General features: G+C 54.6%; 3 protein-coding genes across 3 annotated transcripts; all 3 read left to right on the forward strand.

The window, feature by feature from the left end:
• The first annotated feature begins 17 nt into the window (after positions 1 to 17).
• Positions 18 to 2087, forward strand: BP01DRAFT_310714 (uridine kinase family protein). The gene is made up of 8 exons (XM_025572430.1): positions 18 to 348; positions 448 to 575; positions 658 to 802; positions 852 to 894; positions 947 to 1060; positions 1107 to 1148; positions 1202 to 1433; positions 1488 to 2087. Exons 1-8 carry the CDS (start codon positions 172 to 174, stop codon positions 1969 to 1971), a joined length of 1365 nt encoding a protein of 454 aa, XP_025435227.1. The 5' UTR covers positions 18 to 171; the 3' UTR covers positions 1972 to 2087.
• Positions 2088 to 3185: 1098 nt separating this feature from the next.
• Positions 3186 to 5096, forward strand: BP01DRAFT_388319 (uncharacterized protein). Its single transcript, XM_025577817.1, has 5 exons — positions 3186 to 3321; positions 3418 to 3558; positions 3634 to 3943; positions 4034 to 4510; positions 4576 to 5096. Exons 1-5 carry the CDS (start codon positions 3287 to 3289, stop codon positions 4855 to 4857), a joined length of 1245 nt encoding a protein of 414 aa, XP_025435228.1. The 5' UTR covers positions 3186 to 3286; the 3' UTR covers positions 4858 to 5096.
• Positions 5097 to 5325: 229 nt separating this feature from the next.
• On the forward strand, positions 5326 to 12994 carry BP01DRAFT_420271 (uncharacterized protein). Its single transcript, XM_025579449.1, has 5 exons — positions 5326 to 5539; positions 5766 to 7904; positions 8460 to 8474; positions 8614 to 8622; positions 9253 to 12994. The coding sequence occupies exons 1-5, from the start codon at positions 5476 to 5478 to the stop codon at positions 12864 to 12866; spliced, it is 5841 nt and encodes a 1946-aa protein (XP_025435229.1). The 5' UTR covers positions 5326 to 5475; the 3' UTR covers positions 12867 to 12994.
• The last annotated feature ends 90 nt before the right edge of the window (positions 12995 to 13084 follow it).

Raw genomic sequence — 13084 nt, forward strand, 5'->3', positions numbered from 1 at the left:
TCTCTTATCGGGGGTCCCTCTTCCAAGCCTTATCCTCCTCCTCCACCACGATAATTTCTTCTTATCAATTCTTTTGTCCTCCCTGCCCCTCCCCTGCCTCCCAATCTTAGGGGCTTTGGGCTTATTTCTTTTTTGTATCGTCTGTCAATTCTTCAGGGAGGAACACTCACCATGCAGTCCATCTCACCGGTGTATTCATCCGCCACGGACAAGGATAAGAAGTACTCGCCACCATGGGCGGATTTGAGTATTATCGGAATTGCGGGCAGTTCAGGTTCAGGCAAAACTTCCGTGGCCATGGAAATTGTGAAATCCCTGAATCTCCCATGGGTGGTGATTCTCGTAATGGTACATCTCATCTATTGGCGATACCCGGATAGCTCGCCTATCGATCTATCGGGCTCTTCATGTGCAATATGATTGGTTTCTGACGGTCCTGCGGTACAGGACTCTTTCTATAAAAGCTTAACCCCAGAAGAGCATGCTAGGGCCCATGCCAATGAGTATGACTTTGACTGTCCCGAATCGTTGGATTTCGACGTTCTGGTGCAAACGCTGCGGGACTTGAAACAAGGGTACGATGACTTCTTTTGAGTGCAATCACTCACCCACCCCATGCTGCCATTGAAACTGACCGGGTTGGCCCGAATCAAACAGAAAGAAGGCAGACATCCCTGTATATTCATTTGCCAAACACCAGCGGGAGCCCCAAACAACGACACTTTATTCCCCGCACGTGATCATCTTGGAAGGGATCTTGGCTTTGCATGACCCGCGCATCATGGAACTGTTGGATGTCAAGGTAGGTCCCGGTGTCACCTTGGGCTGTATGCACGCTCATCATGGTGCAGATCTTTGTAGAAGCCGATATGGATATTTGTCTGGGACGCAGAAGTAAGCCCACACTAAACTTTCGGGGGCTGAACAATGACTAAATGATCGCTAGTCATGCGTGATGTTCGGGAGCGAGGACGAGACATTGAGGGGATCATCAAGCAGTGGTTCACTTATGTCAAGCCATCATACAAAAAATTCGTCGAACCTCAGCGAGCAGTATCAGGTAGGTCATCTCTTCCAACTGGTCTTTACAAGCTAACACCTCACAGATATTATCATCCCTCGTGGGATTGAGAACCGAACTGCAATCGGTAAGCCCGAGTGTCCATCTTGCGCCGGCTTAGACTAATTGCACATTGCACAGATATGGTTGTAAAACACATTCAGCGCAACCTGGACGAGAAGTCGGAGAAGCACAGTGCCGAGCTCGCTCGTCTCGGACTCCTTGCCTCGGAAGAGACGCTGTCTCCCAACGTCGTCGTCATGCACGAGACGCCACAATTCATCGGCATGAACACGATCCTGCAGGACCCTGCCACCGAGCAAGTGGACTTCGTGTTCTACTTCGACCGCCTTGCCGCTCTTTTGATTGAAAAGTAAGTGAATCTCGTTCAGTATCTTCATCACATCAAGGGACTAATGATCTGCAGAGCCTTGGATGTGACCTCCTATGTCCCCAAGCAAGTACTCACTCCTCAAGACAACTCCTACCACGGTTTGAACCAAGCCGGCACCGTCTCTGCCGTCGCTATATTGCGCGGCGGATCGTGCCTTGAGACCGCTCTCAAGCGGACCATTCCCGACTGTATCACCGGTCGTGTGCTTATCCAGACGAACGAGAAGAACGAAGAGCCGGAGCTCCACTACCTCAAACTACCCCCTGGTATCGAGGAGCACGAGAACGTCATGCTCCTGGACCCGCAGATGTCGAGCGGAGGTGCCGCTCTGATGGCGGTCCGCGTGCTGATCGACCACGGCGTGCGCGAGGAGCGGATTGTGTTTGTCACCTGTGCGGCTGGCAAGGTTGGCCTCAAGCGACTCAGCGCTGTCTACCCGCACGTGCGGGTTGTTGTTGGACGGATTGAAGAGGAGCGCGAGCCGCGCTGGATCGAAAAGAGGTACTTTGGCTGCTAAGGGGCGGAATCGTATATATCGAGATGATGGTTGGAAGCATCTTTCGGCTTGTCACCTTTACATAATGTTCTATATATGTCCATAGTAGTACCCATAATGATGATACGTGAACAGAGCAGTCGGTGGGGTAAGTCCAGCTTAGACTTTCCCCGACAGAAGTATTCCAAATTGCAAACACGACATCACTCTCTCTAAATCCTAATGACCCCCCCCCTCCTTGCAGATAGTCACGGACTCAGAGCTACATTGAAAGTAAATCACGGGAAAGAGTAAAGACGGGAATCCTCCTGGGAAGCCGATATCCCGCGTGACAGCCTTGGGTTGGCGGACATGGCATTGGACCAAGAGGCACATAGGCTTGATGTGTGTGTTCATTTTTACACTACATGTTTGTTCTGCAGTGCCCTCTCAGGTGGGAGATAAGGTAGGACTATCCTTATACACCGGTTGAACTCAAGAAGGCTTGACTTGAAGGACGCACTGGCTTGACAGAGCATAGGATTGATCGTGTCGGCTGCGAGCTGCTGACGTCTGGCTGAGTCGGGGAAAATTAAAGCTACTAAGTGATCAATCTAGGGATTAATGACGGCTGAAGTAAGTCAGACGAGGATATGGCAGCATATATGATGTAAGTGCAACAGGAAGTGTAGCTTGAGAGGTGGTCTGCGCTATACTACTGCTGCAGTGCTGCAGTTGAGTAAAGGGAGAATCTTTCTCTCTCTCTCTCTCTTTTTGTGTGTGTGTGTGTGTTTAACTCTCTCATGTGATCAAATTCGACCAGCTGCAGTCCTCGCCTTGGTATAACCTGAGGCATCTTTTATATAGTTACATCGGGGCCAGTTCTCCAGTGGCTTGCCCTCTTGTGACACACCCATCCACTCACCCCAAGCAAGCCAAGCCAGCATCATACGCGTTCAAGGCATCCCTCTCAACAGCCTAAGGGGCACTAAAGTAGGCAGGGCCGGTCGAGATGCCACAGCAAATCCACCAACCAGCCCAACTCAAGGGATAGACGCCCAGTGACGAATTTCCGCCCCTCCCCCAACCTTCCACTGGAAGATGATGTAATGGGGGGGGTTAGGAGAGAAAAAAAAATCAGAGCTTTTATCCCCGATTGGGGTAGTCCGCGTGCTTGCGGGATGCTACCATCAAATGCAAGGAGAAGTATAGAAAGCCAGGGTTTCAAGAATGCGCGAGCCTTCAACAAGCGCTTCATTCTTTATAATCCGTCAATTTGGACTTTCTTTGCTCGCACAGCTGCGCACTAAGCAGATCCAAAATTCTTTGGTTTTTTTTTTACCTTAAGTTCTTGTTCATGTTTCGTCAGAAGATAACCAGCTATGATCTCCGGTAAGTGGTTTGCTCGCTTAAGCAAGTGGCATGAAGTATATGAAGTATATGATGATAGTTGAACTGATCTGAAACTCCTCCTTCAATTCTATATAGGCTCGACCAATCATGTATATTCGTGCCCGAGACACGGAATTCACCGACAACTCCTTCGATAACGGGTTCATTTCACGTTTCGTTTCCCCCGGGGGTGCGCATCAAGAGCATCAAAGTGAAACTGAAAGGAATGCTCCATGTGTGCGTTGTATCGGATCGAGTCTACTTTTCTTGTTTCCTGGTGCATGGGCAACTGACTGACGGGATCCTAACCAGCCCGCGCGATGGCTTCATGATCGCCGAGGACCGGCTGCAAGGTACCTACGAGCAGAAGCAGGTGCTCGCCTCGTCCAAGACGCTGGGCTCGTTCCCCATGCCCGCGGGCCAGTATGAGTTCCCCTTCGATATCCCGTTGGCGGGCAAGTTCCTCGAAACCGTGACCGGGGTGAAGCACAACTACCACTCGTACACGGTCGAGGCGACAGTCGCCTTCCGGTATCGCCGGAATGTCGTCGTGTCGAAGCCCGTCCGCATCTATCATCTGTCGGAGCTGGAGACGAACTATCTCACCTCGGACTTTTCGCCGGTATATACCTTCCACACTCCCCCGCGCGCCCCATGGTGATGTATGATCTGCACGGAGGTGGCTAACCAGAGTTCCGTACGGGCGAAAAAGACAGTGGGAGGAACCCTCCGCCAGAAACTGCAGTACTCCATCTCCATGCCGAGCCATTACATCCCCTTTGGATCCCGGTTCCCCGTCGACTGCCAGTTCACCGCCCTGTCTAAGGATGTCAGATTGGTGGCTGTCACGGTCAAGATCGCCGAGAAGCATTTTATCCGCTTGGACGCCACGGCGGCGCAGTCTGCGCGCGATAACATCTACTCGATTACCTCGTTGAAGAACCATACGGTGTTCAGTGAGCGGTTCGACATCGCGGCGGGTGCAAGGGATGCTGACGAGAATGCGCCGTGCGACTCGGCGGCAACAGCGACCACGACGGCGACGGAATGGTGTCTCAGCAAGCTGGCTTGCTTACCTCCGAGTTTCGATGGTTGTTCGCAGACGGTAGCGACGAAGCGCATCAAGATTAGTCATAAGTTGGTGGTGAGTGCTGAGTTTCAGGATGCCGAGGGGGAGATTTTCACTGAGGTATGTTGTTGCTTGGGATGGTAAGAGTGTGTTCGGCTGTTTAGACGCTGATTCTTCTCGTGCAGACGACGAAACCCATCCCGTTTTGCATCTACATGACCCCCAGCGTGATCGGACAGGATGGGTCGATCTGTCATAAGACGATCCATGATATCAGGGAGCCGCCGCCGCTGTACGGGGATCATACTCTTCATCCGAAGCTGCTGGGGTCGAGTGATGATGTTGATGATGGTCGTATAAATGCTGCGCGGGCTGGGGAGGGATGTGGCCAGTTGGGGTGGGGTGCCTGGGGGCCTGCGCCTTGTTATGACACGCTTGAGCATCCGGCGCCCGCTTATGTTGCTTAAATAGTTGAATGAGTTGATTGAAACATGAGTTATGAATATCCGGCTGGGAGGTGCAATTGTCACGAGGATTGTTGGAATAATGGAATTGCGGAGCATATACTATACTCCGTGTTGAGGTTCAAGGCACGACCTTTTGGAGTACAGTACGAGAATAGTACGAGAATGAAACACAGACACACACAGACACACAGACACACATAATGTCTCTAACCTGAATCCTCCCAAGAGACAATATCAACCCCTATAGGTGCAACAACATCGGCATGAGTGCTCCAGGCTACCAAGTTGTTAGTTATAGTTACTCCAATAATGAATCCGCACAGACCACCCCATCGCTCAAACGCCGACAAAAGCAAAGCCAGCCGTGGCTGCTTCACGCCAAGATTTCTTTTGGTTCCAAAGCGGATCGGGAGGTTTTCCTCCGCCCGCCCGCCCCAAAAATTATTCTAAATCACCAACCCACCAACCCTTCAGGGAATCACAACCCTGCTGCCTCATTTACGCACAGTTTTGACTTCTGACTCCTCCTTCCTACATTCTTACTCATTCACTGGTTGCACATTCTTTCTTATTGCATTGACTTAAGTGCCATTCAACACCGAACAAGACAAAACCACAATGCCCGACAAAAAGAAAAGCAAAAAGTCCGCCGGCGGAGGCAAGACCGATGCCCCGGTTATCAGTACGTCCTCTTGTATCTTTTTTTTTTTTTTTCTTGTTTCTGGTCTACCTTGGGCTTTGGCTTTAGTCTACACTTGGATGTTAGCTTCTAGTCAACCTGGGACTCTAGTCAGCAAAGCGAAGCAAAAATCAAAAAAACAATCCCTCAGCAGATACAAACCCACCCTGATAAAGGTTTCTCTATCGGCAACCACCTGCTAACCTCGAGTTTCTTTGGAATTCTACAGCCGACTCCCGTTTCGCCAATATCCAGAATGATCCCCGCTACCGCCTCCCCAGCAAACGCCACACGCATGTCAAGCTCGATAAGCGGTTCGCGCACATGCTGCGCGACAAGGACTTCTCGCGCAACGCTGCGGTCGACCGGTACGGCCGGAAGCTGGCGCGGGATGATACGAAGAAGCAGCTCGAGCGGTTCTATCGGTTGGAGGATGAGGATGAGGCGGAGGGCTCGGAAGGTTCTGATAACGAGGCAGCGGAGGTCGAGGGCAGCGTGGCCGATGATGAGGAGGTGTTGGCGGAGCTGAGGCGGGCGGATGCGTACGATCCCGCTCGGGACGGAGGGTTTGAGTCGTCGTCTTCGGAGGAGGAGAGCGATAGTGATGAGGAGGATGAGGAGGAGAGTGCCGCGGACGGGGCAGAGGAGGATGGGATGCTCGGCGGTGAGGAGTTGGAGTTCCCGGATAAGCAGCAGCGCGATGTGCCTACGGGCGAGGTCACGGATCGCATCGCCGTGGTGAACCTCGACTGGGATAATATCCGCGCCGAGGATCTCATGGCGGTGTTTTCGAGCTTCGTGCCCGCCGGCGGGCGGGTGTTGAAGGTTTCGGTCTATCCGAGTGAGTTTGGCAAGGAGCGCATGGAGCGCGAGGAGATTGAGGGGCCGCCTAAGGAGATCTTCGCCAGTGCCGGGGACGACGACGATGGATTTGAAGGATTTGAGGACGAGGATGCGGAGTTCGATTCCGACGAGGAGGAGGAGAAGATTAAAAAGTCCATGCTCAAGGAGGATAAGGGCGAGGAGTTCAACTCCACCAAGCTCCGCAAGTACCAGCTCGAGCGTCTACGCTACTTCTACGCCATCTTAACCTTTTCCTCCCGCGAGGTCGCCAAGCATGTCTACGACCTCGTTGACGGCGCTGAGTATCTGTCCAGCGCCAACTTCTTCGACCTCCGCTTCGTGCCCGATGAGACCGATTTCGACGACGATAGACCCCGCGACGAGTGCAAGCGCATCCCCGACGGCTACCAGCCCAACGAGTTCGTCACCGACGCTTTGCAGCACAGTAAGGTCAAGCTGACCTGGGATATGGAGGACAAGTCGCGCAAGGAAGCCCAGGCCCGGGCGTTCCGCGGCAGTCGCAAGGATATCGACGAGAATGACCTGAAAGCTTATCTTGCGAGCGACAGCTCCGATGACGAGGAGGAGGAAGAGGAGGGTGGTGTCGAGATTATGGACGCTACGCAGGGTGACGGTGCCAGCAAGAATGTTTCCAAGAAGGAGGAGGAGAGACAGCGCATGCGTGCCTTGCTCGGGCTGAGCGCGGAACCCACCAAATCGACCAAGTCCGACGGCCCAGTCGGTGAAATGGAAGTGACCTTTACCTCCGGACTTGCGGGCGAGCCGGCCCGCGACAGCATCTTCGAAAACGAACCGCAGATCGAGGAGACTACGATCGAGCGGTACATCCGCAAGGAACGCGAGAGGAAGAAGCGCAGAAAGGAGAAACTCAAGGCGAGCAAGCAGGGCAACGATCCTGAGGCAAGTGATGCGGAGAAGGACGATACCAAGCCGTCTGCCCAGGAGCAGCCCCCACAGGAAGACTTGGGCTTCGACGATCCTTTCTTCGACGACCCGGATCCCAAGGCCACCGCTGCTGCTCGTCGCAAGGAGGAGAAGCGCAAGAGACGGGAAGAGCGTGCGGCCGAGGAAGCCGCCGCCGCCGCTAAGCGCGCGGAGCTGGAGCTGCTTATGGTGGACGACAACAACGCCAAGGGCATGAAGCACTTTGACATGACCGAGATCGAGAAGGCGGAGAAGCAGGCTCGTAAGAAGGGCAAGAAGGGCAAGGGCAAGAGCAAGCAGGTCGAGCCCGTGGCGGATGACTTCAAGATGGAGGTTAACGATCCCCGTTTCTCGCGACTCTTTGAGAGCCACGAGTTCGCGATCGATCCCACCAACCCCAAGTTCAAGCCCACTTCCGGCATGAAGGCCCTACTGGAGGAAGGTCGCAAGCGTCGGCGCACCCGGGACGACCAGGCGGATGAGGTGCCCAGCTACCAGGATCGGACAAAGAAGCAGAAGAAGCAGGTTTCCAGAGACGCGGGGTCGGACGATTTGAAGAAGCTGGTGGATCAGGTGAAGCGTAAGACGCAGCGCTGATTTGTTTGATGAAAAGTATCGTACTTCCGACTTTTGTTTACTTGTTATTGGGCCGAGGGCTCGAATATACCATGAAGGGTTTAGCATGTTTACTTTTTATTTTTTTATTATTATTTTTTTTTCTCTTCTATTTTCTTTTCCTTTTTTTTTTTTCCCCTCAATTTCCTTTTTATCCTGTGTAATTTTATTTATCCCGGTAGTCACGAATGATCTAACTCGGGACCAATGATTGGGGATTACCGTGCATCTCTCCTGAGCTGGTGGTTGATAAGCCGGCTGCAAGCAAGTGCTGTACGTTGCCGTCATCACGGAGGGAATTGGAGGAATCAGAGACACAAGAGGGCGAGGGGTGGGTGTGACGCAGCAAGAGAATGAAGCCAAATGAAGCCAAATGAAGCCAAATGAAGCCAAAGATGCAAACCGATCTGCGATGAGGCTGAGATCATGTGTTGTGGTTTCTTCTTCACCGCTTCTCCTCCTATACTCCTTTGTAGTGTGTCTCGCTTCACTGAATACTACTACTACTACTACTAACTAGTAGTAGACTATCACAGTAAGTTTTAAGTTAATAGTGAAGAAGTAATTTATTTAATTCTGTGCCGCGGGCGGCATCGGAACGGGAGAGAGTGAGAGCGCCCGGTGGACAAAGTAGTACCTAAAGTAGCTAAAGTAGATTAACTACAACTCACTAGTCACTTGTAGTAAGTAGTTCTGAACTAAACACTCAATTCCTTCCCTTTCCTCCACCTCAACTCGGACTCTCACCACAATCCCCCTACTCTACCCTCTCCTCTCTCCACTTGGTCCGTCCTTCTTCTTCTTCTTTCTTCCCTCTCCCCATTTCACTCTCTTTGCTCATTTCTACTCTCTCCCTCTCCTTCCTCTCTTTTCCCCCTTCCTCAAACTTCAATTCCTCCACCCGATCTTGTCGAGGGGCATCCCATCTGTCCTGTTCCGGTGTTCACCGCCACCTTCCGACATCTCATCCCACCTTCCACTCCCCCCCTCCTCCTCCTCCTCCTCCTCCTCCTCCCTTTTTCGCAAGACAAAACTACGATCCCTCTCCCTCGGAAACATACTCGTCCGTCTGTCTACGGCCTGATCATGGTCGTCCCTTCGCGAAATTGAACGATGGGGAACTACAGCTCAGTCTAGTGGATCGGTCTGACTGTTGGTTTCCTGCCTGCTCGGTGGTTCATCGGCCCATTTTCCTACTTACACTTTTTTGCGGACTCGATCTTGCTATCTTTCCTCCGCCTCTCTACCTACTTGACCCGTTCCGACACCCACTCAATCCCCCATCATGCTGGGTCGGCTCTTGAACACTGCAGCGGCCACTCTCAATCCCACGGCATACTCCGCCAAGAATCCACAGCCACTGGAATCGGTCACAGAGGAGGAACATACATCGGGCCTGCTTTATCCCGACGCGAGTCTACTTCGCCGCCCCAATTCACACGCCTACCCCCTGCATACAGCCTTCAATTCTCCAAATACCTCGACGGCCGGTGGCTACGATGACCGCGGCGGCGGCGTGGAGTTGGACCACCTGAAAGATTTCCGTGTGATTATCGCTCAGAACGCGCTCGGAGATCGGGATGCCTGTGTGTTGCTGGACACTCGGGCCACTCCGCACGGACAAGGTTCGCACGGGCTGGGACTAGAGCCACAGGTGTTTGAGAATACGGGGACCCGGCATGCCCGCACGCTCTCAACCTTGACCCGCGGCCCGCGGCGGACCTACCTGCCTCAGTCGTCGGTGGTGGAATCAAGCCCCTTGTCGGCCGCCGCAGAAACACGTCGCTCTCCGCCCATGTCTTCCGGCGCATTTATGCGGGCACGGGTCCGTAGCTCGACGATGGCACCGGGGGGAGGCTTCTCGGAAAGTGCCCATGCCCGTGGGGCGACGGATTCGAACGACTCCGGCTTGCTGAATTGCATCTTTGGAAGCAGTGCCTTCAGCTACAAGGGCTCCTCCACCAAGATGCATATTATATCGGCCGATGATGAACCGAGTCAAACCTCGCCCGCCTCGCCCGCCGCACGCAGTTCGCTGTCTCGAGCCTACACTACGGGGAGTTCCACGGCATTCGGGCGCGCTGATCGGGGCAATGATTCCAGACCCCCTGCCAAGGTTACTATCCTGTTGACGCGAATGTTCAGTGTTCACCTGCCTGAAGGCGGAGATGCTGATTCCCCCCCGGATAGACCTGACTTGTCGTCATCGGTCACCGACCCGCTCCCGAGCCCCGGGTTCCCGTTCCCAGACGTCTCAAAGCGCAAGAAAGTGAAGGAGAAGAAGACACCGATGTATGCCGTTGCTATCACGATCCAGATCCCGCTTCTATCCCGAAATGGTGGGCGGCCGGTGTCTCGGGTCGCGCAAGGCCCAGACTCTCCCAAGCCAGGGCTTTCCTGCTCCTTGGACTCGGACTATCGTTGGCACGGAGGCTTCTTCGATGACAGTCTGTCGCTTGCATCGCCTCCGGCGAGCCTCGATGAGCGGATCGATCTTCTAGTGGATCACTGGGACATCATCAACCGTACTTTGTCTCATCTAGAGAGGCTCTCTCGGAACGAGATCTTGTTTTTACTCAAGAGAGTAGACGCCTCGGCAGGGCCGCATCCGAAGCCGGCCAAGCCTCCTAACATGCAGAGGACCAACCAGACGTTCGTTCATCTGCCGGTCAATGTTCTGTCAATCAATTCCAAACTTCGCGACGAAGCCATTCGCAGCACTCGTCGCATAAGCACGGCGCTGCAAATGCCCTATGTCGTCACCGGCCAGAGCCGCTGGGGCGTCTGGCGCGAGGAAGGACGGTCGATCATTCGCAGTCTCGGAGACAAGGATCATAGTTTCTTTTTCCTCGTCCTGGTCACTGCTTTCTTGGGCAACCACACGGAGTGGCTCAACGCTTTGGGCCCAGAGTGGTACCGTCGACGGCACTACCTGCAACAAAAGGCCCAGCAAGACGCAGATCCGATCCTCGCCAATCGCACCGTAATCATCTCGCCGGATAAGATGACGGCTAGAAGGCTGATTTTCTTGTTGGCGGCATTTTTGCCCCCTAAACAGCGGTTCGAGCCCCTGCCGTCTCCGATCCGCCCCGGCACCGCGGCTTCGACTCGGGCTGTCTCCCAGAGCCCGCCGAATGTGCCTATCCTACGACAGGAGGCATTGCGGAGAGTGATGGAGCGGCGGTCTCGTGCGCAGCGTCTCAATTTGAATGAGCGAGAGCAGCATCAGCGCTCGGTGAGCGCCTCGTCCAACGAGACGGCCCATCGCTCCGCCGAGGAACCTGAGCCGATGGCCCCCCCGGATTTTGGAGCGAAGCGCAGAGGCTCCGATGCCCGTTCTATCCGAGCATTAGGGGTCCCTATCCATACGAGAGATATGCGTCCCCGGAACACGAGTGCCGCCACCACATCCACCACGACGCCTAGTAGTAATGTCCCGGTCCCGCACTTTGCTTCGCAGAGTCGGTCTGAGCGAATGGGGTCGGATCCGAGCGTGAATGACGGGCGTGATAGCCTGGCGTCGGAGAACCTCCTCAAGAATCTGCAGCGGTCGGAAACCTCGGCCACCTGCGGCAATGGAGCCCTACCCGCCTCCGGTCGATGGGGCACATTGTTCTCTGGGCTGTGGAGCTCACGCCAGGAATCCTCCGGGGCCGGCGATACCCCTGCACCGTCCGAAGCGCGTCGGCGTTCGGTGTCGGCCTATGCAAACCAGCCTCGACGGAATCCGCCCACACTGGCACAAATGGTCAGAGAGGCAGCGGAGGAGCCCTTGGCACCGGCAGCCCCAGCTACTACGAGCGGTAACATCTCCATTCCTCCAGCCTCGAACAGTCATATTGCCTTTGAAGAGGACACGCCGGATTTATCGTCGACTACAGATCAAACTCGGGCGTCCTCCTTGAAGATGGCTGTTCGTGGAGACGATGGGGTCGTGGATGTGGATTTGCCGTTGCCGGGTTTCCTGTCTCTTTCGTCGTCGGGAGACTCGACCCTGGCATCGCCGAAGAAGACGCGCACTTCGGTGACTAGTATGGATGCGATGGCGTCGACGCAGAGTAGTGTGTCTGGGTTCCACGGCAGCGTCAAGGAGAACGATGGACCCAATACCAATGTGGCAGGCTGGCTGCGCACCTTCCATGACGACTTTCTCCTGCAGGCGGTGAGACCATCTGCTTCGCTGGAAGCTGAAATCAAGCGCGCGATGCAAGCCGAGCCTACGCCCAGCCAAGCCTTGTGTCTCAACGCCGATGGCTCGGAACGGTGGGTGGATGTTGCGACCACGGTGATTGCGGACGTTCGGAATTTCAGCGTGAAGCGACTGCGTCTCCGACGTAAACTGGTGGGGCACGGGTCGTCGCGCAAGACGTATACTCCGTCGGTTCCTTCGCAGCCCTGCACTCCGCGGTACGTGGCCAACGGATCGGCCTCGGCGTCGCAGCTGACCGGCTTCTTTTCGCATGCGACCGGGTCGAGCAAGACATCGAATACTTCCTCTCTGGAAGACTTTTACCCGAGGGAAGTCGAGGAACGCTTTGTGGAAGAGTCTGTCATGGATCTGGATGGCACGCTGGTTGACGCCCTCGAACGGGTGCTCGCGCAGAGTGGGCCGTCTTCTCTGGTGCACTCTCGGGCGCCGTCGCCGTCGCGCGGGCGGCGAGGGGAGGACAAGCAGTCGTCAGATTCGTCGGCCACGATGCGCGAAGAGATGCGACCGGTGGAAGTTCCTCGCACGGAGTGCCGCAAGCTGGTGCTGGGCGCGCTGGAGGAAGTGGTGCGCAGCGTGACGGCGGAGCATTGCCGCGAGGATGTCGACGGGGAGCTGGGGCTGGCGGATCGAGAGCGCAAGCGTACGTTGGCGGGGACGGACAACACGCTGCGCGAGGGGGTGCGTAAATGGCTTCTGGATGTAGAGGAGGCGTGGTAGGAGATTCTTCTCTTTGATGCTTCTATGCTTCTGATGTGTTAACATGATACCCATGTTGAGTCTCTACTCGACGCCCTTGCATACATGATGCAGCTGAATTGTACCGAGTCTTATGTGCGGAGTCCCCCAGTGAATGAATTGTAATCTTCTGATTTCATCCAAATTCTGATCGATATCTCCATCAGCCCATCGGAGAAGAGGGGCAGTGATTGGTGGAC

Source organism: Aspergillus saccharolyticus, assembly GCF_003184585.1.
Source record: "Aspergillus saccharolyticus JOP 1030-1 unplaced genomic scaffold BP01scaffold_2, whole genome shotgun sequence".
Classification (NCBI taxonomy): domain Eukaryota; kingdom Fungi; phylum Ascomycota; class Eurotiomycetes; order Eurotiales; family Aspergillaceae; genus Aspergillus; species Aspergillus saccharolyticus.

Bases quoted from the DNA above. Each gene is read 5' to 3' on its own strand.
- BP01DRAFT_310714 (XM_025572430.1), top strand. From the start codon at position 172: ATGCAGTCCATCTCACCGGTGTATTCATCCGCCACGGACAAGGATAAG. The intron at 1,149-1,201 runs GTAAGCCCGAGT...CACATTGCACAG, and splicing joins TGAGAACCGAACTGCAATCG to ATATGGTTGTAAAACACATT. The intron at 1,434-1,487 runs GTAAGTGAATCT...AATGATCTGCAG, and splicing joins GCCGCTCTTTTGATTGAAAA to AGCCTTGGATGTGACCTCCT.
- BP01DRAFT_388319 (XM_025577817.1), top strand. From the start codon at position 3,287: ATGTTTCGTCAGAAGATAACCAGCTATGATCTCCG. The intron at 3,559-3,633 runs GTGCGTTGTATC...GATCCTAACCAG, and splicing joins CTGAAAGGAATGCTCCATGT to CCCGCGCGATGGCTTCATGA. The intron at 3,944-4,033 runs GTATATACCTTC...CGGGCGAAAAAG, and splicing joins TCACCTCGGACTTTTCGCCG to ACAGTGGGAGGAACCCTCCG.
- BP01DRAFT_420271 (XM_025579449.1), top strand. From the start codon at position 5,476: ATGCCCGACAAAAAGAAAAGCAAAAAGTCCGCCGGCGGAGGCAAGACC. The intron at 5,540-5,765 runs GTACGTCCTCTT...GGAATTCTACAG, and splicing joins GACCGATGCCCCGGTTATCA to CCGACTCCCGTTTCGCCAAT.